General features: G+C 43.8%; 2 protein-coding genes across 5 annotated transcripts in view; one reads left to right on the top strand and one right to left on the bottom strand.

Annotated features, from left to right (window-relative positions):
• PARN (poly(A)-specific ribonuclease) overlaps positions 1-747 on the bottom strand; it is a 148,640-nt gene extending 147,893 nt beyond the window's left edge. For all 4 annotated transcript variants that reach the window (XM_014554529.2, XM_032460999.1, XM_032460996.1 and 1 more), the window contains exon 1: positions 444-747. The gene's annotated coding sequence lies outside the window, so the exon portion shown is untranslated. The remainder of the gene's footprint in view (positions 1-443) is intronic.
• Positions 748-10,146: 9,399 nt separating this feature from the next.
• On the top strand, positions 10,147-24,880 carry BFAR (bifunctional apoptosis regulator). The gene is given in 8 exon segments (XM_032461000.1): positions 10,147-10,200; positions 10,202-10,425; positions 11,787-11,991; positions 12,701-12,870; positions 14,783-14,927; positions 20,935-21,108; positions 22,131-22,333; positions 23,808-24,880. Coding segments are annotated over 8 exon segments (1,353 nt in total). The 5' UTR covers positions 10,147-10,161; the 3' UTR covers positions 24,001-24,880.
• The last annotated feature ends 967 nt before the right edge of the window (positions 24,881-25,847 follow it).

The raw sequence follows: 25,847 nt of genomic DNA, 5'->3' as shown, positions 1-25,847 counted from the left end.
GTCAAAAAATATATATGCTGATACCTATTGCCAGACTATCATCCAGAGGAGTTCATACATTCCTGGCACTAGCACAGAATATTACCAACCTTTTCACCCTTCGACAATTTGATTGATGGGGGAAAAAAGTCATCCCAGATAATCAATTTAACAATCTCCAGGCCAGATTTAAAGCAGATAATCAGCATACTTCTTAATGTATCAAGAGACTGACAGAAAAACCGTGGTTGATAATAAAGTCATTTTAATTCCGAGTCTACTTAATACTGCAAATGGAACTTTAGCTACCGTCCTCTGATTTTCTGTATAAAATGTTAAGGCAAAAAAAAATTGTGGGGAGTACAATAGAGTCTTGTAATATTATTTTCATTTCTGGGTAAAGCTGTTTCCTCCAGATACAGAAAAAGCCGCCCTGGAGAAGCAGATACGCACGACATCCTCACCTTCTGGGGGTTATCGCCCTGGCTCAAGGTCTGTCCACCCGAAAGGAAGGGGCGGGATTGGCGGTGGTACGCATGCGCCGACCTCTTCGGCCCGGGAGTGGCCGCTCCAGGCAGCTGGGAGGGCACACGGTTGTGGGGGTTGGGAAAGGAGTGAGGCCTCTCCTCTTTGGTCGCGGGCTGGGGACCCCCTTCCCTGCAGCCAGCCCTAGTTTACTTCCGGAAGCGAAGCCGCTACCTCCTCCTCTGCTTCCGTGGGGGTCTGGGCAGGGGGCGACGGCCGGGTCGGTCCCGGGATGAGCGCGTTGGTAAGCAAGGTGGCAGGGGATGGCGAGGGGGCGGCCTGGACTGGATTTAGGTGCGGGGTGTGGAGGGTGGGCGTGGGGGACCGGGTCCGAGGACGTGCGCAGGGCTTTCCTCTCCCAGGCCGGGGTCCTGAGCAAGGCGCAGTCCTGGCCTCGGGACACAGATCCCTGCTTGGCCAACTCTTCCATCTCTTCCCAAGAGCTCTATCTCGGCACTGCGGGTCCCGGGGCCTCGCCTGTGTCCCCTCGGGGGTCAGAGGCAGAGCCCAGCTCCAGGATCTCCCCAGGGTGAGAGTGAGGGACCGTCGCGTCCACGCCCTCCACGCCCACGTCCAAGGTGGAGGAAACTACAGGGCGCCCACACCCCGGAAGCGCCTGCCGCAGCCTGTAACAGTGCCGGCAGAAATGATCAGGTTCTTGATAGACTTTTGGCTAGGCTTCAAGTCTAATTGGTGAGGCACGTTCCCACCCCAAGGCCGAACGATTACACCGGTTTTAAAGCAGGGTAACAGACACGCCGAAAGGAGAAAGTGAGACCTGAGTCAGACTCCCAGCTCTTGGGATTCTGAGCTCTCCGCCCAGAAATCTGAACTTGTACGAAAGGGAGTTTTCTTTTAAGAAAAAATTAAAACAGACAAATGAGAGTCAGGCTATGTCTAACTGGCGGGGCAGGAGACGGCTGCCCCCCAACTTTGGTGGAGAAGAGAAAGAGCCCAGGTACTGTCAAGCCCTCCTCAACTGTCCCCTTTGGGTCCTCCCCACCGAAGCCCATTGGTTGGTCCTTTGGAGGTGGTCCTAATGTCACGTTTTAAAAGGCCAATAGGAAGGAATTTTGCTATCTTCCCCAGGCACACCCAAGAGCTGGCGCAGAGTGCAATTGTGGGTTGGGTTGTTTCATTTGTTCTTCTCACAGATGATTTGTAAACAAGCCAGCCTGGGGATATAAGCACCAGTGTGTTTTGCGTTTCCCTGCCTATCTCCTTATACTTTATGGAAAATTGTGCTTCTCCAGGGCAGTGTCTTCTTTTAAGCTCTAGTATTTGGCACTGGTACTATCTACATAGTTGGCACTCACTAAATATCTCTATTAATAATTCTATTAGTAATACCAATCAGTCATACAGCAGACTCTTTTTGAGTATCTGTAGATAGTTTGTCATTGAAGCCTCCTTCATAGAAGATGTTATTATCCTGAATTTATAAATGGGAAATAGGAGACTCAGGGGAAATAAACCCAAGTCTGTCCTACCCTTATGACCATACTGTTGCAACTATACCAGCCTCTTCAGGGAAATTATAGTCTGGGAGATGAGAAAACATGCAGAAATAAAACTTACACTAATACACAGAGGCAGGAAGGATTAATTTGGGAGTATGAGGGGAGTTAGTTATTAAAGACTTTAAAGTGACAGTTGGCTTGGGACTTGTCTGTTGGACACTTTTGACTCAGGTGGTTGGAGCTGTGTTACAGATGGAAGGAACAGTGTGATATGGGAAAATGCCCAAGGCACAGGAATTAATAGGTGAGACTAGAGTACAGTGTGTGAGTGAGTGGTAAGGGTAATCAGGAAAATAGTAATAGCTAACACATGTTTTGCACTTACTGTGTGCCAGGCACTGAGCACTGTGCATACATTAATTCATTTAATCCTATCAACAATCCTATCAGGTCAACCCTATCAACCATATCCCCATTTTACAGATAAGGAAACTGAGGCACAGAGATATTAAGTGACTTGCCTGAGATCACATAATTAATAATTGGAGGAGTTGGAATTTGAACTCAGTCATTCGGGCCCCAGAGTTTGTGCTCTTAGTTAAAAAGTTATGTTGATTGCAGCTGGGCCATGAAGATTCTTAAATGACAAGCTTCTGACCTCCGGCTTTATATTCTCACAGGAAGGTTTTGAGCAGAGGAAGAGCTTGATCAGAATTTTGCTCCAGGGGAATGATTCCGGGCCTTGGGGAGAGGAGGAAATGAGATTAGAAGTGTTATTTAAGCTTGATTTTGTTCATATCTTCCCATACTTTGTCAGAAACGTATATTTAGGTGTATGAGTGTTTATTTGTATGTAACAGCTCTCTAGTTCCCAAACTCCCATGTAGTACATAAGAATATCCTGAGGGGCTCGTTTAAAATGTACATTCCTGGGCCTCTCTCCCAAACACCCTTGTTTGAGTTCACCAAAACTTCCCAGATGATTATGATGGGGGTTCTAAGAAATTCCTGTGATAGGAAGTCAAGTATTTGTGGATTTGATTTTCAGCTACAAATATCCAGAGCCCAGCTGTGTGCCAGCTACTCTCAGGTCGGATGATAGAATTCTCTGGCTTGGTTCCTGGCCTTAAGGAGCTCTGGAGTTGAGTGGAGAGACAAAGACTCCTAAAACAGTTGTGTTGCAAAACCTGAAAAGGATCCATTAGTTTATAATGTGCGAATCAGAGCGGCATAGTTTAAAAACTGGTAGCTTAGGTATGGGTTGATGGTAACCACCAGTAGTTTTTGCTCACTCTGTGAGTTACTGGATATCTACAGCATTTAATACAGAATATACACCGCAGAACAGAAAGAGAAAAGGAGAGAGCCAAGACACCCTGCTTGGTGTGCTCTTACCCAACACCACCCACAGGCAGCAAATTGCAGGGCCTCAGGGTTCAGGCAGCAGGTCGGCACCAGTGAACTAGCTAGCTGCCTTTGCCCTAGTGATTTTTGACGCTACCTGGAAAGAAAATCTACTTGGAGTTGGAAACACACCAAGTTTTCTACGGTAAAAGCCTGGAAGCACTTCTCTTATATTAATGAAGGCCAGTTTCCACCACCTGTAAGAAGTACACAGAACATTCTTTTTATTGCCTTTTCTGACCCTTGCCTTGCTTACATTTGGACACATTTCGTTTTATCTCATAATCACCACTCTAAAGATGTTTATTTAATAACATCTGTAGTGGCCTGCTAGTGTTTACGCTGCTGTCCCCAGCGGTGGACTTAGGGTGCCAGAAATAGGGTTTCACCCATCCACCATCACCTCTATTTCTGTTGTGAAGATTTCTGCTTGTCTATCTCATCTGAGGAACAGCATGCTACCCGAACGGCCACGAGCTGGAGTTCATGTTCCAAAATGCAGTGTTGTCAAAATCGGGTTGGTTTTCCAGTTTGGATTTCTCAGCTTCGCAGTAGCAGCTCCACGATGTGGCCTAGGCAAATGTAGTGTTGGCGAGGACAGGCTTTACGTCAGACGGTGATTTAAAACCTGGCTCCATCCTATACTAATTAGGTCTCCATTTTCTCATCTATAAAATGGAGAGGACAGTAATAATTATCCCATAGGATTTTTGTGCCTCTCACATTATAAGGGCTCAGTAAATATTAGCAATTGTCATTCTCTGTTGTCAGGTAATGTGTAATGAGAAGAAATAGCCTAACTGGAGGCCCACGTAAAGACAAAATCTCTTTATTCTTGCAGCGAACATCTCTGCTGAGAAATGATTGATATCATATATTTCAGGCTGGAATCCCAATAAATGAGCCCTTCAAAGGATTATTCCTAAAACGTTAGGTATGTATTATAGTCACAGGCAGTATTTTCTTGAGTGAAGAGGTAGAACCATAATTATATACAATGAACCAAGCAGCCTGATAATTATACTTTCTAAAGAGTCAACAGTCATCCCAAAATGAGATTTTTATAAGCTATGGTATAAAGATTCTTAAACTCAGAAGTAGTGCATTCTTCTTTGATAAACTCAATAAGAATTAGTGTTATTATTGATTTCTGTAAGTAGTTGAGTGATAAAGAAGGAAACAGGTAACCACAGTGCCCCTGCCACCTTCTGGATAGTAGCCCCCTGGATAAATCCATAGATAAGTACTTCACTGAGTCAGACAAACAGTTTTCCTTCCAAGGACAGACTAGCCAAAGTTCATTCTGTTTTAGTTACAGAGAATTAATGGGACACTGTATGTGTCTCAGCCCTTCTTTTTGTTTCATGGATTTTTAGATAACTACACCAAGTCAGTTAGGCATTTCTTTGGGAGAACATAGATAAGGTCCTGATGACAGGTATCTTGTCATTGCCCAAGTCATCGGAGACTCTGATAACTTTTTCCTATCAGTTGTTCCCCATCAGCAGACCTAATCCATGAACGTTTTAGAAAAGATCAGCTACACAGTTTGTTCATATGTGTATATTCATGTCAGATTTCACGTATCAATGCTTTCTAAGATTTTGTGCCATTTTTTGACATTGACATTTTAGTAGATGGTGTGCTCCACGGGAAGTAATAATTCTCCAGGTGTTTCAAAAGTTCCATTGTTGAATACAACATTGTAAATCAACTGTACAGTGAATTTTTTAAAAAGTTAGATTGATGAGATGTTCAGATAACTTATTGATTATATGGCATGTGCATGAGAACAAACACCTTGGGGATTCTTCACTTGTGTGGGTTGGGAAAGGTCACCCACCTGGAACATCATGTGGAAGAAGGGGCCGTATTTACTGAGCACTTCCCACGTGCCAGGGCTTAGTTGTCCTCTTAATGCTCAGGACAGTCCTGTGACAGCAGCAGCAGTGACCCCATTGCTTACATGCACTAATGTGAGCCTTGGAGAGAATGCTCTCCTGGCTGCCAGTGGAGCTGGGAATCAGAACTTGTCTTCTGATTTTAAAACTGAGATGTAGTACATTGTCTCTCAGAACCAGCAAGGCAGTAATACCTCCAAAAAATTGTTTTTTTTTTTTTAATGTCTGTTTTTTCTTTTCTTATTTTTATTTAATTATTTATTTTTTTAACGGAAGTACTGGGGCTTGGACCCAGGACCTCGTGCATACGAAACACACATTACCACTGAGCTATACCCCACCCCACCCCAAATAATTGTTCTAAAGGAAGGCCTCATCAAAATACTTGCTTTATAGAAGAACCCACAAACTCTCACTCATGTTGAGCTAGATCTCTGAGAATATGATGAGAATAAAGCCGACTTAGAATTTTTAGACTTGGTCCTCACCCTCAAGTTCATCCAGAGCGTTTCACACAGAGAATCTACTGAGCAGGTGTGTCTCGCCTCTGAGTCTAAAGTAGGATAGAAATAAGTAATTTAGAAAAATATGTGATAAGCAATCACTTTCTCAGCAATAAATAACCTGATGGCAAATCAAGAGATAGAAAGACTAAGATGATAGAATTCCAAAAGCTTCCTAGTCCTAAGGCCGGCCAACCTAGAGCCATCATGCATTCATCAGTAGGTTCTGAAGGCATCACATTATGGACTAGGTCATGAAAACACTGATGTCCACGGAAGTGAGGAAACCGGGTGCATGAGAACTGCCACAAACGACCCGCTTCACCCTCTCCAAAGGGGGCAGCTTGTCAGACACTCAGCTTGAGCTGATTCTTGTCACTCTTGACAAGAGCCTGGTGCGGCCAGATCTTCTGATTTTTCAGAAGAAGCCAGGAATCTGGATTTTTTTGTGAAATCAGATTTTGTAAAACGCTAGCACCAAATTGACAGAGAAGGAGGACGAGGAAAGAATGAAGGAGGGGGAAAGAAGCATCAAGTGAAAGCAAGCCCATCTGAGGGTCAGATGTCACCACGTGGAGTGGCGGCTGCCACTGTGGAGACTGCACCAGGTCACAGAGGAGGGGCGCTCAGGACAGTCATGCTGCCTGGCTGGAAAGGCTCGCCTGGGTTCATCACAACCACTCTAGGAAGCAGCAGGGTGAGACACGGAGAAAGCCCTTATCCCACTGGGTAAATGGTGGTTCTTAACCTGATTTGGGGCTTGGTGCCTTTTGAGAGCCTAGTAAAAACTAGAGATTTCCTTCAGGAAAATGCTTCTGTGCACAAACACAAGCTTGGCCCATAGTTTCAGGGTATGCCCAGACCCCCCGAATCGCCTCTCCAGACATTAGCTGAAGACCCGACTTTTATTGCCAAAACCACAGCTCTTCAGAGTGGCTCAGTCCAGAGGTTTGGCCATACTCTTCAATTGTGGTGTTCAAGCCATCATTTTAAACTTGTTTCTGTTGGCACTTCTGCAGACTTTTCCAACTCAGGCATTCTGCTATTGGTTTGGAAGTACGTAGTCAACACTGGTGATGTCACGCGATGATTCAGCGTAAACGGGGCACTGGGAGTGGGAACGGAATGATCCTCCTCGCCCCAACCCGAACCACGTCCCCCAGTCTTCTCTGAGGCTTGGCGACAAGGACGGGAGAGCAGTAGGCTACAGGCATGTTCGCACACGTGCTTACTCTTGAAGGAACTCAGCCAGCAAACCTTCTCACAGCTCCAGCCTGCTGGAGCGTGTGTGGGGTTTGTAGAGAACAACTATAAACATCCTCGGGAACATGGGCCTTCTCCAAGAGGCCTTTCATCACTGCCAGCGCAGGAGGGTGTGTTTATCCAAGTCAGAATGCCCCAGCTTGGAAGTTTAATATCTGAGCTAGATTTTATCACTTAAGAGGCACTTTTCTCCCCTAAAAGTACTGCTTTCTTTATTGGAAAGAACCCAAATACTTACAGACAGAAATAGCAGAAAAGATCAGCTAAACTCAGTGTTAAGCTGTGCATTGTTCCACTGTTAGCTTCCAATTTTTGAATTTGGGGTAAAATTAAATGAGCAAAATTCCTAAGAAGTAGTCAAAGTCCATGCAGTTTCCCATTTATTAAAGACAAAAGGCAGAGTTAGTGGCCACCTCAGCTTTTCAAAACATGACTTATAAAATACACTTTTGATGGCTGCATGTAATCTGTTTTCTCTCATGAGAAATAAACTTGCAGATCTGGTAAACTAAAAATTACTGGTGCATTCTGGTTTTAAAAGGTTAATTTGTGAGAAATTAATTGCAATATATGTTGTCATTTCAAATGACTCTGAAATCCAATTGGCCTTATCCTTAACTCTGAACTACAGTTTTGTATCTCCACCTGCTCACTAGACAGTTCTACTTGGAAGCCTTGTCATCACCTCAAACTCAACTTCTCTGAAATTCACCTTACCTTCTTTTCAAGATTGGCCCTATTTGTTTACAGTGACCCGGTTTCTATCAAATACCATTCTTCTTCCCTAGTTCTGGAACCCAGATAATATCTTTGGTCATTCTTTTCTCTAGTCACCAAGCCCATCAATTACTTCTGTAACATCTCTTGGGTAGATTGATGTCTTTCTTTGCTTTTTCGTCTCTCCACCTTAGTCCCGGAAGTGATAACACCTCACTTCTGCCTAGTCCCAGCCCAGCCCTCCTTCCTGATAAGAGTCATCATCCTCAGACACAGCTTTGCCAATCTCGTTACCTCCGAAACCTTTATGGGCTCCCGTCTGCCCACCTCTCATTAACAAGGCACACAAGACCCTGTATCAGACCTGTGTCTCAGGTGCATCGCTCACTGCTCCCTGAGAAACACCGAGAGCAGCGCCCAGCTCAGGCCCATCTCCTCTGACTGCTTGTGCAGCCCTCGCTGGAAGCCTCAGTGTCTTTTTCTGACACTGAACCCAGATGTGCTCATGAGTGTACTTCAGGTGCCTGCCAGGGCCCAGTTCATCGGAGATGCTGAATGAATAGTAACGACACAGTTATTTCCTAGGATAATACTGTGCACATGGTAGTTGTTTAATCAGTACTGGCTGAATAAAGGAACTGCTTTATCAAAATGATGATTCCTTTTTCTAAAAACATACCTATGAGAGCTCCCACTTCCTTAGCAATTTGAAGAGGCTGCCCAAAGGAAAACAGAAAATTTGTAAATGTTTCCTAAACATGCAAATATGATTGATTTTTTATAATTTTCTATATATTTTTGCAGTTATTACAACGTTTTCATTAAGAACAGCTTGGTAAATACAGAAGACCAAAACCAAGAAAATCCCCCTCCCGTCCCAGCAAACCAGCTACTAGTACTTCGTTGTATTTTCTTCTCGTCTTTGTTTATATATTTGCTTGCTTAAAGTGTTGTCGTGCTCTATATAAAATTTTGTGCCTAAAAGTGATAAAATTGTCCTATCATTACATTTGAAAATCAGATAAATTGCTATCATTTATAGTCAACTTACCACATGCCAGGCTCTGTACTAGAGTTTACTTGTATTCTCTTAATTCTCAAAACCTCCCAAAGAGGGTAAATACTATTACCACCCGTTTACATATGAGAAAGTTGAGACTAGAAGAAATCCTGCCCCCACAGCTGGTAAATGGCAGAGCTAGGGTGAGAACCCAGGCAGCCCAGCCCTGGGACCTGTGTCTTTAACCGCCATGCCTGCAAAGCAGAGAAGGGGAGCCCTTCTCTGCGTGACCAGCGTGGGTGATGGAGAGCAAGTTACTTTCTTTCATGTAGCAAGAGCGAGGTTGAGAAACTTACCCGCCTGTGCCCACACCATGATGATCCCAGTAACAGTGTGAATAATCATTTCTTTAGCCTGTTTACACCATATACCACCCTAGCCACTCTCACCCTCACAAGAAGCTTTGAAGGTTCGTGTACCGTAAGCACCATTTCACAGTTGAGGAAACAGAGCTCAGAGAGCCCAAGTAACTTAGGCACAGCCCCAGAGACGGCAAGTTGGAGAGCTGAGATTCTGACCCCAGGGCCCCATCATACTGCTTCTCAGTTAAAAAAAAAAAAAAAAAAAAAATCCCTTAAGACCCAGATGAAAATGAGAAGAGAATGGTCCTTTGCTATTTGTATATTAGTACGTTAGCATGTTTCTGTGGCATCAAACTGGCAACATCCAGAGGGCATAATATGCATGTTTGGGTTGACTGGTGGGGGAACAGGGGCTCATTAGGCCCTAGGGGAGTGGACCTGGCACAGGGCACCTCAGAGAACCAGGCTTCACTCTTCCAGGTACTGTTCCTGTGGGAACCTCTGAAGTCAGATGTTAAAAGAAATAATTACCTAATGGGAAGGCAGATTTTTTGACTAGAATCTGGTGTTTACACAAAGTACATCTGTTATTGCTAACTCCAGACATTTCAGTGCCAAGGAGCTGGCTTATTTAAAATTACGTACATTGAAAGGACTTTAGAAATTTCAGTGAGAAAACAGAGGCCGGAAAAATTCTATTTTCGAAGGAAGTTAGTCTCCCCCCTCCAAGTCCATTGAACTTTGCACTATTTTGCTTTTACCTGTTTTTGAAAGTATAACACTATCTTGCTGTACCTAATTTTTTGAAACTATGACAATAGGTCAGAAAGAAATTTAGTGGTTTCTGTGGTTATGGAATGTAAATTTTTAGAAACCAAGTTTATCACATTTAAAAAGCAGAGCTTTAACAGAATAACTGTCATCTTAAACACCTACTAAATTATTTGTCCTATTTCTGTTGTCTCTTTTTTCTAGATTTAATGATGCTTTGCAGCAATTTCCCGAGTCTGAAATTTTCTATGTCTGTGTCCCAGAATTTGCTAGGAAATGGAGGAGTCTCCGCAAAATGATCTGAACACTGATGAGCCCTGAGGAAGATGACCCTCCCAAGAGCACCAGCCCTCAGATTTCTGTTAATGAGTTTTCTTGCCACTGCTGTTATGACATCCTGGTGAACCCCACCACCTTGAACTGTGGGCACAGCTTCTGCCGGCACTGCCTAGCCCTATGGTGGGTCTCTTCGAAGAAAACAGAGTGTCCAGAGTGCAGAGAGAAATGGGAAGGTTTCCCCAAAGTCAATATTCTCCTCAGGTAATGCTCTGTCCATATCCGTAGCACATAGAGCTTGCACAGTGTGGTTCCTCTTGATGGGAGCACTCATGGTGGAAAAGGCCGGAGACATGGAGCCCACCTGCTTGGTGGGGTTTCTCACCTCCTGGAATGTGAGTCAGGGCGCTCAGGGACCTGAAGTCCAGACTCCCTTCCTCACAGGTGACCGTGATTTATTTATTATTTATTAGAAATGAAGGAAAAGAAGAAACTTGTTATCAGACCATTGTCTGTAACCCTTTGTCATATAATACTTCTTTCTGATTTATATTCACTGAAAACATCCAAAGTCTAATAGAGAAAATGATCTAACTGTAAAATTTTCTGAATAACCAGTTTGCTGATTTTTATAATCTTTGACTAAACTCCGTTGCATTTGTCACATTAATAGTTTCTCATGCGTGGCATCACGCAGCAAACGGCGAGACCTTCAGGTAGCAGGTTCTCGTCTGCTTCATTCTGTTCCTGTTCATCGTGTTCCTGTGAGATCTCTGAGGCTAAAATCCTTCTCTCTTCTGTTGTCTTCTTGACAGAAACAGAGTACCAGAAAGTTCCATGAAGACATTAACGCAGCGTTCTCTTCTTCACAGGAGATGTGTTTACAAACACTTTGCTGTGACCTGTCAGCCTTGGTTTACCTGCTGGTTAATCTTAACCTGAAAAAGGTTTCTCTGATGGTGTAGAGTTGAAAATGAAGAGCCCTATAGTATGACCTGATGGTTGATCTAACTCTTACTACTGAACTTCCCTCTTTTTTTATGAATTAATTTTTAATAACATAAGCAGTACATGTATACAGTCATTTACATTCTTTTTAAAAAACAAGAACATTGCTGATAAAGACTCCTTTGACTCCTCCTCCCCCATCTTACAATTCCTCCTTCCTTTTTCTCAGAGTAACTTCATTTGTGACTTAGTTGTGATTTTTCAGATTTTTAAAAATACATTTATGTGCCAATAGGAAATGCAGGTATTTTCTCATGTCAGTGGTGGACTGTGTTTCTACAGTTTACTATTTCATTCAACAGTATACTTGACTTACATTGATTCGTCTTGATACATAGTAAATATCCAGTAAATTCATTTTTAAAATTATGTAATGTTCCATTGTATGAATATGCCATACAGGTTCTTGTGTTTTATTCAGCTGTTTCTTTAACAGTGGACACATCAGTGTTTCTCATTTGTTGCTGTTACCAGCAGGGCCATAACCAATCCTCTTGTCCATTCTTCTAGAATGCTTGTGTATTGTTAAATGTTGATATTAGTTTTATTTTTGCCTCTAAACATTGTGTGTTTAGTCAAACAACTGTCTTGTGATTTTTTTTTTCTGTTCTTCTTAGGGATGCCATTGAAAAATTATTTCCTGATGCCATTAAAATGCGATTTGAAGACATTCAGCAGAATAATGACATAGTCCAGAGTCTTGCCGCCTTTCAGAAGTATGGGAATGATCAGATTCCAATAGCTCCCAACGCAGGCCGAGCGCATCAGCAGAGAGGAGGGGGATTCTTTTCCGGAGTGCTCACAGCTTTAACTGGTGTGGCGGTAAGTTTGTCTCTGTCTCTCTTCCTCCCACGGTTTCCACTGAAGTCAGTTCTGTTGAAATATACCTAAATGATTAATGATGTGACCACGTGTGGTAATTCACTGCATCCAGTGAAGCCTGGGGGTGTTGCTTATGCAAGTATATACAACGTAATATTCAGAGCCCCATAAATGTTACCCCTTGTCCCATTTCATTCTCCTCACAACCTATGCTATAGGCACCATTAGTATTTTTGTAGAGAGGAGAAAAATGGTGCAGAAAGGTGTTAGGACTGGAACTGGAGAGCATGTCTTGAGCACAGCACTTTACTACTTCCAGTGTAGACTAGTTTCTTAAGTTCCATCTATGCCACAAAAATCTCAACTTTACAAATTTTCCAATAGAAAAGGCATATGTGTCAGTTATGTTGTCCAGATTGATGGGGTCAAGGGTGCAGTGTTCCCGGATGCCCTGTAGTGAGTCCCAGTCCTGTCTCTGTTCCTTGACATCCCAAGAATCAGCAGAGAGGTGAGCCCCCTGGAGATTGTGCTCCCTGGATCTCTGTGGCTGTGGTGTTGCCCAGCACCTGGCTTCTGGCTTCCGTGTACGCAAACTTGGCATCATTCCCTTCAAGCTCAGCCTCTTCCCTTCCCAGCCTCACACTCACGTATTTAGAAACTGGCATCTCAAATCTTTCTGTGGAATAAGGTCCCTGTCTCTCTTCCGTAGGTGGTCCTGCTCGTGTATCACTGGAGCAGCAGGGAATCTGAGCATGACCTCCTGGTCCACAAGCCTGTGACCAAATGGACAGCAGAAGAAGTTGTCCTCTGGCTGGAGCAGCTGGGCCCTTGGGCCTCTCTCTACAGAGACAGGTTTTTATCTGAAAGAGTCAATGGAAGGTGAGGAGCAAAATCTTCGCTACATCACTGACATTTTTTTAAACACTTTTATTGAGATACAGCCCACATACCATAAAATTCACCCACTTACAGTTTTTAATATATTCACAGATATGTGCAGCCATCACCACAGTCTGGTTGTAGAACATTCTCATCACCCCCAAAAAGAAAGCTCTTGCTAAAGACAGTCAGTCCTCATTTTCTCAGCCCCCGGCAACCACCTTTCTGCTTTCTGTCTCTGTGGATTTGCCTGTTCAGAGTATTTCCATCCTTCATTCATCCATTCTTCAGATGATGGACATTTGGAGTGATTCCACTTGGAGACTATTATGAACAATGCTGCTCTGATCATTTGTATACAGGTTCTTGTGTGGACACATCTTCAATACTCAGTAATGCTCTCTTGGAGTGGAATTGCTGGGTCATTACATAACTGTGTTTACCTTTTGGGGAGCCCCTGAACTGTTTTCTAAAGCAGCTGTACCATTTTATGTCATTGACATTTTAACGGTTTGTTTCTTCCTGATTATAAAAAGTAACATTATTTATTTATCTAAAAATAATAATGTAGAACTGTAGGATATTAGCAATGAAATACCTTCATAATCCTGCTCTTCAGAGAAAACCACTGTTATCAGCTTGCTGGACACTTTTTCAGATTCTTTTCAATGTTTATACACATAGAAATGTGTTACTTACTTTTTTAAACTGGAAATACAATTGTACTAAGCAGACCTGTGTTTATATGTATATGTATGTATGTGTGTATGTGCATATGCTAGAGTCTATTGAATCAATCTCTACTACCAACACACATTTGTGGTGTTTCCTTTTTTTCTGCTCCAGACAGTTCCAAACTACATTGTGCAGATGCCCTGAGGAATCCATTAGTTTGAGGACCCCACTGATGGGCTGTGGGGCAGCCTGCTTCTGCCCATCAGCAGATCCCCCTGCCCTTTCCAGAGCTCGGTCTGTCTTTACTGGGGTGTCTGCCTTCCTTGGAGGGACCACGGAGGAATGTCACTTAGACCAGCAGGCAGTGCTGAGAGCAGGTTCTCTAACCCTTTGGAGTCAGATGTTCAGTCCACTCAAGGCCTGGCTGCCTGGCTGCCCCGCCTGTCCCCACCCCAACCCTCACCCCCGGCCATTTTTCCCCCTAATCTGAGTTTCAACACTTGACTCTCCATTGAGAAAGCAAAAGGCTCACACTTTGTCTTTTTTTTTTTGTAAGAATTAGCGCCACCTCCCCCAACCTCCAGAATTGTGGTTTAAAACATTTTCTACCTAAGTTCATATAATGTGTCTTTTCATAACTGCCTTTCTTCCAGAGGGTAGAGTCCTAAAACTGCAATTACTGAGTGAGAGGGAACAGACCTTTTCAGCTTTAGTAAATATCACCAGATGGCCCACAAAAGGCCATCCGTTTCCACTCCTCCAGCAGTGCTCGTGCACACCTGCTGGTCTCCCCACTGCCAGCGCTCAGGAATCGCTGCGGAGGGGGGTTCGCGTTTTCTGGTGGAAGAGAACAGATAAGGGATCTACAGTTATTTTTATTTGATCGTTACCTCAAAACAACTACTCGTTACCTCAAAACAACTACTCTTAAGGTCATGTTTTATTGGATTTCTGTCCTTTTTTTTTTTCCTATACGTACACTTTAAAAATAGAAAGGATTGGTTAAGAGAATCAGTGATGATATATCAGAGTATTTGCAGATGGTTGCTGGCAAATAGTAAGCATTCAGTTGTTTGCTGTTAAAATTATTTCATATATTAGGTGTCTTACCTGACCTCAAGCCTGAAGTGTTTATTTGTGTTGGTAAGATGGAGCTCTGACTGTGGAAAGTTTGCTTCCAGGATATAATCTCCAAAGAAATCTCCTCCTGTCTCCTCCCCCACCCCCCTTCCCACAGGCTGCTTTTAACTTTGACCGAGGAAGAATTTTCCAGGGCACCTTATACCATAGAGAACAGCAGCCACCGGCGAGCTATCCTCATGGAACTGGAGCGAGTCAAAGCACTGGGTGTGAAGCCCCCCCAAAACCTCTGGGAATATAAGGTGAACCCTTTACTCTTTCAATTGGAAAAAAAGTATAGAGAACCAGGCAGCACTTCTCTGCCTGTCCCCTGCTCAGGAACGCATCACAGACACACTCGAGGCCCCCCGCCTCCCCACCCTCCCTCTGCCCGGCTGGGTATCCTCCCTGGGAGGGTTTTCCCACCTGTGTTACGAGTGTGTATCCAGTGCTAGGAACACTGTTCTAGGTTTCTAACTGTAACATAAGAGGCACCAACTGAGCTGATCCTCCTGCAAGCAGCTTTTACCCCTGGCTCCCGTTCACCCATGTTCTCTCCTGTGCCGTATTCACTCCACTGCATGCGTGTATGACAGTTTACGCAGTCTCCTGTTGATGGGCACTGAGGTTGTTTCCATTTATGAGAAACAGGGCTGCTGTGGACATTCTTGGAAAGTTCATAAGCTCATCTGTAAGACTTTCTTTATGCTAGACTCTGAGGAATGGGATTACTAGCTCACAAGGAATGCACATCTTCACCCTTACTAGATGTTGATAAATTGTCCCTCAGTGTGACGATACCAACTGGTTCTCCTTACAGAGAGGATTTAGTGAATACTGCACTGTAAAACGAGTGTTCTTTTTTTTCTAAGTTGTAGGATATCTGGACTACACAGACCTATACCCTAAAAAATTTTGTGGAAAAAAAGAAGTACAAATAACCAATAAGTTTATGGGGGGAAGTAAGTGCTCACTGATAATTAAAGTGCAAACTCCAACAACCAGCTGGCATCGTTTTCACCTGTGACATCATCAATGGTGAGAACATTTAATAGTACGAGGAAAGAGGTGCTCGGGTTTGCAGTTCCTAAGTTGATGCAGTCTCTTTGGAGAGCAGTTTGTTAATAACTATTAAAAGTTAAACGGGTTCAGGGAGGGTGTAGCTCAGAGGTAGAGTGCATGCTTAGCATGCACGAGGCCCTGAGTTCAATCCCCAGTACTTCCAGTAAAAATAAATAAATAAATAAATCTAATGGCCTCCCCCTCCCCCCAAAACAAAACAAAATAAAAATTAGGGAAAAAAAAAAGTAAATGGTTGGAGGTCATTTAAAAAAAAAAGTTAAACGGCACCTACTCTTTGATCTACAGTTTCACTTCTCTGTGTTCAGAGCACAGGCAGCACCGTGCCGTGTCAGGAGCACGGCTCGGGCGCCTGACTCCAGGCTCCTCCGAGGGCACACGGACTGTGGGAACACCAAACACCCGGGCCTCTGGTGCCCGTTTCCTCCTCAACCAGTAACCCTATAGAGTCACAGTGAGAACTGAATGTTTGAGTTGCAAAAAGTCATTACACAAGATGTTTATCACAATGTCATTGGCGGGGGGAGGGTATAGTTCAAGTGGTAGAGCACATGTCTAGCATGTATGAGGTTATGGGTTCAATCCCCAGTACCTTCATTTGAAAAAAAAAAAACCCAATTAATAACAAATAAATAAATAGACCTAGTGACCCCCCCCCCAAAAAAAATTAAATAAATAAAATTTCTTTAAAAACCAATGACATTGGCAATAGCACATGGGAAACAACGTAAGTGCCCACTTTAGGAGCAGATTAAACAAATAGGGCACACCCACACACGTAACCATGACAAAAGGAGGTGGTGGCCCTGGGTGTGCTAACAAGGAAAGACACCCTGGTTGTATTGTTAACTGAAAACAAAGACAAACACGTTAGAAAAATCTAACATTTGGATGTGTCATAGAACATTTCTGGAAGGGTACACAGACTGTTAACAGAGTTTTCATCTAGGGATTGAGACTTGGATGGGAGGGTGAATTGTATTTGCCATTTAATACATTTCTGGGCCCCATTTGAGAAAAATTCTGTTTATTGTGTGCATGTGTTACTTGAAAACTAGAAAAGCACTAGTTTCAAAATTTTTGAAGAATGGGGATAGGGTTCCTCAGGTAGAAGATTTGTTGTTTTCTGTGTTATGTTATTGTTCATTTAAAAGGATCCCTTTTAAAAGGATTCTCTTTTATCATAAATTATTAGTTTCGTTAATGTAGTCAAACTGGACTTTTTTGTCGTTGATATTAGTCCTATTGTGACTTTTAATATCTGGCAGAACATTTCTGGGTCATGTATCCAGCAACGACCCTCTATTTAGAATCTGTGGAACTAAACTTAATGTTAACCAGAGCGAATGGGGTATGATTCTGGTCCTGGTGTAAAAAGCAAGCAGAGTATTACTATCAGTCTGCAGCTTCAGGTCTGTGCTACCAGCCCATCCCCGAGGTGGCCATCTGATGTTTGGCCGGAAGGCTATATGATGACACCTCCAACCCTTGTGTCCCCCATACAGCAACTCCTGAGTGCCCCTGTTCTCATAAGACTTGAAGGAGACAGTTCCTGCTGTAGGACTGTCATCATAATCACCTCACGGGGAGGATCATTTGTCCTCCCGATAGAAAGTAGCCAAGGGCTGGGATATTTTGGTCCAGCTGACACCAGACCTACAAATACGTAACCCGGTCATCTCCCTTTCTCTCTTACTAACCGAGATGTGGCTGGACGCCGTCACCCTTTATTTCTGGGTCTTGTGTTCCTTTAGAGCGAGCACACTCACAAGAGCAGCTTTGGCCCCAAGGCCTTTGGAGAGGGGTGGAAAGTTCTAAGTATTATAATGACTTGTGGCCCCCCTCAAAGACCACATACACAGCACGCCTGTGGTGTTAACCTTTCATGGGGCGGGAGTTTTTGAAAAAATGTCTTTAAAAGGCTCCTTAAAGGGTAATAATGGAAAAAAAAAAGGTTGGGAAATACTGCTTCAGAATGAAGAACTACTTCCCTATTTTTATGTCTCATCTGATAAGTTGGAATACGAAGATTTTTTTTTGAAGTTAGATTTTTGTAAACTTTTACTGTTGAAATTTCAAATACACACAAAATCAGGATAATAGTACAAAACTGCCATCAACCCAGCTCAACCCAGACAGCAGCTCATGGATGTATTTCATTAATACCTACTCCTACTTCTCCTGGTTTTTTTGACAATCTGAGATATCATATATTTCATAAGTAAACATTTCATGGAATCTCTAAAAATAAAGGCTTTTTAAAAAACAAAACTAAAATACCACAATGTACTACCCCCCAGAATTAATAATTATCTGATACTATCAAATAATTTGTTAGTAGTCAAATATCCCACATTTTTGTTTTTTCAGTTAATTTGTTCTACCCAGGATCCAAAGTCCACGTTTGGTTGTCATTTTTTTTTTTAATTGGGGTAGAGTTGATTTACAATATTAGTTTCAGGTATGTAACATAGTGCTTCAAAATTTTTGTAGACTATACCCTGCTTAAGTTATTAAAAAATACTGGCTTTATTCCCTGTGCTGTGCAATATATCCTTATAGCTTATTTATTTTATACGTAATGGTTTATATCTCTTCATCTCCTACCCCTGCATCGCCCCTCCTCCCATCCCTCTCTCCGCTGGTCACCACTCGTTTGTTCTCTGTAGTTGTGAGTCTCTTTGTTTTGTCATGGTCACTTATTTGTTTTATTTTTCAGATTCCACATATAAGTGATAATACACATATTTGTCTTTCTCTGACTTATTTCACTAAGCACCTCCAGCTCCATCCATGTTGTCGCAAATAGCAAAACTTCATTCTTTTTATGGCTGAGTAGTGTTTCATTGTGTCCATATATAAACCACGTTGTCTTTACCCATTCATCTGATACTTGGGTTGTTTCCCTATCTTGGCTATTATAAATAATGTACTGCTTTGAACAATGGGGTGGTATTTTCTTCCATCAAGAGGCTCCTAACGTCCTCTCTCTTTCCTGATGGTATCAGCCAGTGTGACCACTGACTGTTTAGACCCATTAGTTCATTAGGTGTTGCCAAATGGTGATGTTGTAACTCTCTCCTTTCTTCTTCATTTGTTAGCTGAAATACATTTTAGAAAAAAAAATTTCTCTCAACAGCTATTTTGATTATCCTAAGTGCAGTTTATACCAGAAAGGCAGATTAAATGCTTGATTCTTTCCTTTTGTTTAACAGTTTCAGAGTAATGACTTGCTTCCCAGTTGTCCTCCAGAGGTGACCAATTTCTTTCCTTAGAATCATTATTAACTGAGGATTTTAACACTCTGGATGTGTTTGAATACGTTTTGGTAGTTGTTCTAATTGATGTTCAAATTGTCCCATTCTTTTTTTAAGTAGGCGTCTCCTCAAATTATTTTCTGAGCCCATTTTTTTAAATTTCACTTTTGAATTGAGGTACAGTGTTTTTGCTAGTGAGTCTTTTTAACATGACCTCATTGGTCTTTAATACATAAAACAGAAAACAGAGTGAAGATAGAGGGAAGGGAGTATTCATACCAGCTTCAACGAGCATGGACTCGTGGCCACTCTTATTTCATCTGTACCCCTCCATCGACTCCCCACATCCCCAGTCCTGGGATTATATGAAAACATATCCACACATCATATTATTTCACCCCTAAATACTTTAGGATGAAACTCTAAAGACAAAGACTCTCTTCTTAAATGTAACCATTCTTTATTACACTTCAAAAATTGTAACAGTAAGCCACTAATAGCATCAAATAAGTTGAGTATGTTTTAACAGTTTTATGGAGCTATAATTGGTATACACATATTTAGAGTGTGCAGTGTGATAAGTTTCAGCGAAGTAAACACCTGTGAAACTATCACCACAATCAAGATAGTGAACGTATCCAATGCTCCCAAAGCCTCTTCCCATCCCCTGTATAAGCCCTCCTTCCTGCCCCTCCCCATTCTAATAAGTGTACAGTGGTATCTCACTGGTTTAATTTGCATTTCTCTAAGGACTAATAATATTGAGCATCTTTTCATGTGCTTATTTGCAACCTTATCTCTTCCTTGGTGAAGTGTCCATTCCCATCTTTTGCCCATTTTATTTGATGCTTCATAGCATCAAGTAAATTAAATCATTTTAAAGTTACTTTTACAATCAGGAAAAATACAAATACACCTTCATTGTAGCAAAATTTGCAGGAGTGAGGAAAATGAAAATAAACTGACCCTCATCCCACCTGAGATTCAATCATGTTAACATTGCATTTTGCTGTTTTCTTCTAGACAATTTTCTGTGCATACTTGAAATAGCCCTTCTATTATGTAGTCATTCCACAACTATTTATTTATTTATTTATTTATTTATTTATTTATTTATTTATTTATTTTTAAAGTTGATCTCTCTCTCTTCTTTTTTTAAGATTTTTTTGAAGCGTGATTTATTTATTTAGTTTTTTGGGAGGGAGGGGGCGGTAATTAGGTTTATTTATTTCTGTATTTTTAGAGACTGTATTGGGGATTGAACCCAGGACCTTGTGCATGCTAAGCATGCGCTCTACCACTTGAGCTATACCCTCCCCCCTACAAATATTTATTGAGATCGGTTGTGACCCAGGTGCTCATTTAGAAAAGGGATCTCAGTCCTGAACCAGGCAAGCCCTGCTTTCATAGCACAGACACTATTGAGATCAGATGGCTATGCATCTTTGAATCTTTTTTCTCCTAATGTTGTAACATAAGCATTATCCAAAGCTCCTCCTGTGCATTCCTCAATGGCTGTATGAATTCTGGGCTAAATATCTCCTGCACCTTCAGTACTGAGGTCACAGATTTCACTCTTTCTCTGTTACACACAAGGCAACACTTAATATTTTGTGCATGAGACCTTCTGTATTTCAGATTATTTTTATGAAGTGGTGCCCACTAATTTCTTTCCCAAAAGGTTGGGTTCTACCAGCAGGGCCTAGGGGCTTGTTTCTCGTCCCGTCTCCCCTCTGCAGCCGCAGAGAGAGACTGAATCTGTATATAATGTAGCCAACAGATGGCTCACTTGGCCTCTTCTTCCTCTACATTCATTCTTTTCATTGTTAGTACAAGTCACATGGCAGAGGGTATGAGACCACGGAAGGAGTGTGGGTAGGGAGCAGACCACTGTGGTTGTAATGAGTCCCTGCGCCCTCCTCATCCTCTGCAGGCCGTGAACCCAGGCAGATCCCTGTTCCTGCTGTACGCCCTCAAGAGCTCCCCGAGACTCGGTCTGCTGTACCTCTACCTGTTTGACTATACAGACACCTTCCTGCCCTTCATCCACACCATCTGCCCTCTGCAAGAAGATGGCTCCGGGGAAGACATCCTCACCAAGCTTCTGGTATGTCTGCAGGGGGCCTTGACTGGCCTTACGCTACCATTCTTCAGCGTGGGATGGATTTGGCAACATGGCTGTAACCTGTCTGGGAAAAGCAAACAGCATGAGCCTTCATTTGAATTTTGCAAGGAGAGCCCCTACAGAAGGAAAGAGAGCAGGAACTTCCCCACTCCCAGAAGTCAGTTTTGTTCCCTGCATTGCATAGCAACATGGATTACTCTCTAGACTTGAAATATTTAGGAAGAAAAAAAAAAACAAAAACCAGCATTGCTTCTGTTATGAAAGAAGATACCATGGGTCCCAATTGCCCAAAGGTTGCATTTATGGGCCCTCTAGGTTGATAATGTGTCTCTTAACAGGATCCCCAAAGGATGATTATTTGTCCTACCACAAGGCAGGGTTAGTATCCATCCTGTTGGCCTCAGAACGGTAAGCCATCATTCAACTCACTGATGGGAGTTGTCACATCAGCTGACCACAGGGCCCTTGGCAGGGATAGTTACCGCCGCAGCTCTGGTTTCTTTAGTCTGACCCATGGATTCCTCCAGAATGCTCGGTGGAGCCCATTGACTCGGGATGGTCCTGTCTATTTGGTCATTTGAGGGTAATTCCTTTACATTGGTTCTTTCTGACCTGTTCTCATTCTACCACAGATGAGCTGTTAAATTTGGGAAGTTGAGCTACACTTGCAGTGATGAAGAAATTTTAAAACCGGTCAATTATGATGCATTTCAATCTCATTATTAATAACTCATGCTTTGATTTTTTTACTTCCGAGCTTCTGCAGTTAAATAACAAGCTTCTCAGTTCAGCCTTTTTGGTAACAGTTATCCCGTGTAAGATTAATCATTGCAAGGCAAGTCGGTGGATAGAAATCTCGTTTTAGATTGTTGGATGGATGTGTGTGTGTTAATAAACGTAAAACGCACTGGGATGACCACAGAATTTTGTGTGAACGTCAATCCTCATGATTTTTTGTGTCCACTTTTCTTTGTTTGTATTTACTTGTGTGTTATTTTTTGAAGGATCTTAGAGAGCCCACGTGGAAACAGTGGAGAGAATTCCTGGTCAAGTACTCCTTCCTGCCATACCAGCTGATGGCCGAGTTTGCTTGGGACTGGCTGGAGGTCCATTACTGGACGTCACGGTTTCTCATCGTCAATGCCATGCTACTCTCAGTTCTGGAATTATTCTCCTTTTGGAGGATCTGGTCAAGAAGTGAACTGAAGTAAGTGTGTGTTTATGTTGGAGATGGTAGGAGCAGCAGAGACTGGGAAAGAAACACCAAGTGGAGGAGAAGTCCTCTTTGAAGTGTTATTCAAACGTGAGAGGACCCTCGGGGCTCTGGTTTAGAAACATTGCTTAAGCAGCGAATGGGAGATGATGGGGGTTTGAGGGTGGGGGGGCTGCGATGGTGCTCGTTGTTAAAGTGCGTCTCCATGTGCCTTTTCCCCACATGATGCCCCAGATAGTTCCTGGGGGCAGGAGTGTGTGTGAAGGAGTTTAATAATTAAGGAATAAACAAGTGAGAAGAAGGTGCTTCATGGAAAGCCGTGGTATGGCAGAGCATAAAGAGATCTGACGAGGAATTCTGTCGGCATGTGTTCTAATCCTGCTCTGCCACCAACTGGGACAGTAATAATATCTCTGGATTTATGCATAAAATGAGAGAGTTGGACTAGACAGTCATTGAGTCAGGACTTTTGGTTGCAAGTGACAGAAACCAACCTAAATTGGCTTTCCTACAAAGGGACATGCCCAGTGAAAGCTTCCTGCATGGTTGGACCCGGAGACCCGAGTTCTGTCATCAGGGCTGACTCTCCCTCCCCCAGCTCTGCTCTTCCCTGTGCTGTTCAGCCTCAACAGCTCTCTTTGTGCGGGGGTCCTTAGCGGCTCTGGGTGTAGATCTGAGCAGCCAGGCAGCCCTGGAGGAAAGAGAGCGCTTCGCTCCCTGGTGCGCTTGAGGAGGTCTCGGCTCACACGCCTTTGCTCACACCCATCCCACAGTGCAGGGGTCTGCAGGGTCGGACGCCTGCATGCACTCACCCCCCAGCCAGGCCTCAGCCCCACCCAGGCCACATGAATTGCCAGGGGAGGCATCCCAAAGGAAAACTCAGAAGGTGCTTCCGGAAGACAGGGTAGCTGCTGGGCAGGCAGAAGTCACGAGTCACCACACCAGCATCCTTTCTGCCTAAAATTGCCCAGGACTCAGAGGGCTCTTGGCCTCATCAATGAAGAGCAACCTTATACATAGTTCCAAGGACTTGACAAGACCCTCCCTCGTCTATTTCAATTCTCTGAATTCACTTATTCGTGCAGTTAATTGAGCCCCTACTCTGCCCCTGGTTCTCTGCTGGACACCGCCAATCTTTTGGTAAAGAAGGCAGTCTGTACTCTGAAGGCCTACAGCCAGAGATCAAGTGGGTGGAGTTGCGGGCTGAACTGGGAAGGCCTCACCTGTGTGGGGCAGGTGTGGGTACCAGGCGGCCGTGCCCTGAGGATGCATTTTCGAGGCTGCATCCTGGGAGTTGAAGGTGGAGGGGTCAGGTATGTCTTGGACACTGGAGACAGAAAGCAAGGTCTTTGCAGCACAGGCAGCCAGGCTCCGCGCTGGGAAAAGGCCCAGGGTCTGAGCACTCGGGCGTTGTCATTAGAAACGCCATCACGATTCTGCCTCTCAAACACTTCTCTTCCTTTTTCAGGACTGTGCCTCAGAGGATGTGGAGCCATTTTTGGAAAGTATCAACACAGGGGCTTTTTGTGGCCATGTTCTGGCCCCTCATTCCTCAGTTCATTTGCAACTGTCTATTTTACTGGGCCCTGTACTTTAACCCAATTATTAACATTGATCTCGTGGTCAAGGAGGTTCGACGGCTGGAAACGCAGGTGTTGTGACTGACGCTACCCAGGCTCTGAGGGACTCTTCCAGCCTCCCTGCCCTCGGAGCTCTGATGCTGAAGTGGGGGAGAGGAGGCGGGGGGAGGGGGGCGGACTTCCTGTTTTCTGCTGCTTTGTCTGTTAGAGGCTACAGCCAGGCCCCCTCTCCCCCTGCCTGTGGCAGCAGGGGCCGCATCCCAGAGCTCGGCCACAGCAGCAGCCCCTCCCACCCAGCCGCCTTCCTCACAGGGACTCGGGAGGCCCAGTCCACGATGTTTGGCAAGGACCCCGGGTCCTCAGAGGACATGGAGTGGGTCGCAGTCCCACTTGCCCTAACCTCAGTGACTGACAAAAGGCTCCTGCAGTGAGTCGGAGCCCCAGGAGTGAGCCCAAGCCAGGCCTGTCCTCTAAGTCAGGTTCGGAAAAACAGGAGAAAGTCTTGTCATAGGCATAGGTAGCCGCATGTAAAAAAACACAGAGGAAAAACCAAAACCCGTCAGCAATTGTCTTCATTGAAGAGTTGCTAGAAGGTATCAGAGTTAAACCTCTCAGAGGACTCAGTGTGAGGCCAGAACGCAGACTTATTATCACTCTTCTATGTGTAATTGAAAATGTGGATCCCCTTCTCTGGGAGGATTAGAGTGGGATGTCAGGCAGTTAATGCAGAGTAATTCACATCAGGCTGAGCTGCCTCAGTGCTACTTAAAATTGTTGTTTCGGGGTTTGCTTTATCTTGTTTTGAAGAATTTAATCTGTAAAATCCAGGATAGTCCGTTGTTCAAGGAAACATTTTGTACATTGACCTCACACTGTATAATCTTTATTGTCCTGTTCAAATGTATAAAGCGGCAAGTATAATTACACCAAGTGCTAACTTTGTAAATATGAGTGAGATGAACTATGGCTTTCAATTGCCTTCCCGTGCGACAGTAGCAGGTGTGAGATGTGAGCTGTCTGAGGAGGGGACCTGCAGAGATCAGTGCATCCGAAGTGTTTTTGGTGACTCCATGAGCCACTCATAAGCCCTTTGAGGATTTTAATCAAACTTTGCATCTGAAAGTTTGAAGAAATTACTTGAAATAAAAAATGAAGATTTTTTTTAAATACAGATAAAACTTCTAGATAGAGAAAAGTGAACAGTTTAGGAAACAAGAAGAAATTCTGCATCACCCAATACAATCAACTAGTCATGCTCAAGTCCCCCAGCCTGACATGGACCTCTAACCAAGGAGCCACCGAAGACATCTTAAGTGAAGGGAGGGAGAGTGTTTCTCTTCCTCCTGTGTTTGCTCATCAGTCCCTGAGCATACCTGACTTTCCCTGTTTTTAACCCTCGAGACCTGCCAGGGATACTGACAGCCCAGCAGATCTGGGGACACCACAGCATCTGCACATCCCTGGCGTCATGCCTCGCAGGGTTGCTGTTCTTTTTAGATGAAGAGGTGGAGGCTGGGTGGCACCAGCAGAGCTGGGCCTGGGCCAGACTGCAGTTTGTCAGACTCCCGGTCCAGTGCTCCCCACCCGCTCCCCTTGGCCTCCCCACACTGTCCCCACCTGCTCCACACATCATGCTTCAAAGATGAGTAATAATACCCACAGATGCCACAGGGAGGAGCGCACAGTGGACTTGGCCTAGAGCAAACAGGCTGGGCTGGACACTCCCCCCTTATCGCCAGCAGGAGGTACAGGCATATCAGAGCAAGGGCCACCGGCTGCCCCTCCTCCCTTGGACCCGCTCAGTCATAGCCGGCTGGGGTCTGTCACAGTGAGGCATCTTTAAAATATTCAGGCTCTTTGATGCAAAAATTCCATTTCTGCAAATAGCAGTTGAGGAATAATAAAATGGTGGGAATGGTGAGGGGGAG

The sequence above is a fragment of the Camelus ferus genome, chromosome 18 (assembly GCF_009834535.1).
Source record: "Camelus ferus isolate YT-003-E chromosome 18, BCGSAC_Cfer_1.0, whole genome shotgun sequence".
NCBI lineage: Eukaryota > Metazoa > Chordata > Mammalia > Artiodactyla > Camelidae > Camelus > Camelus ferus.
Note: the sequence above shows the minus strand (reverse complement) of the source record. Positions and strands in the feature narration are given on the sequence as shown.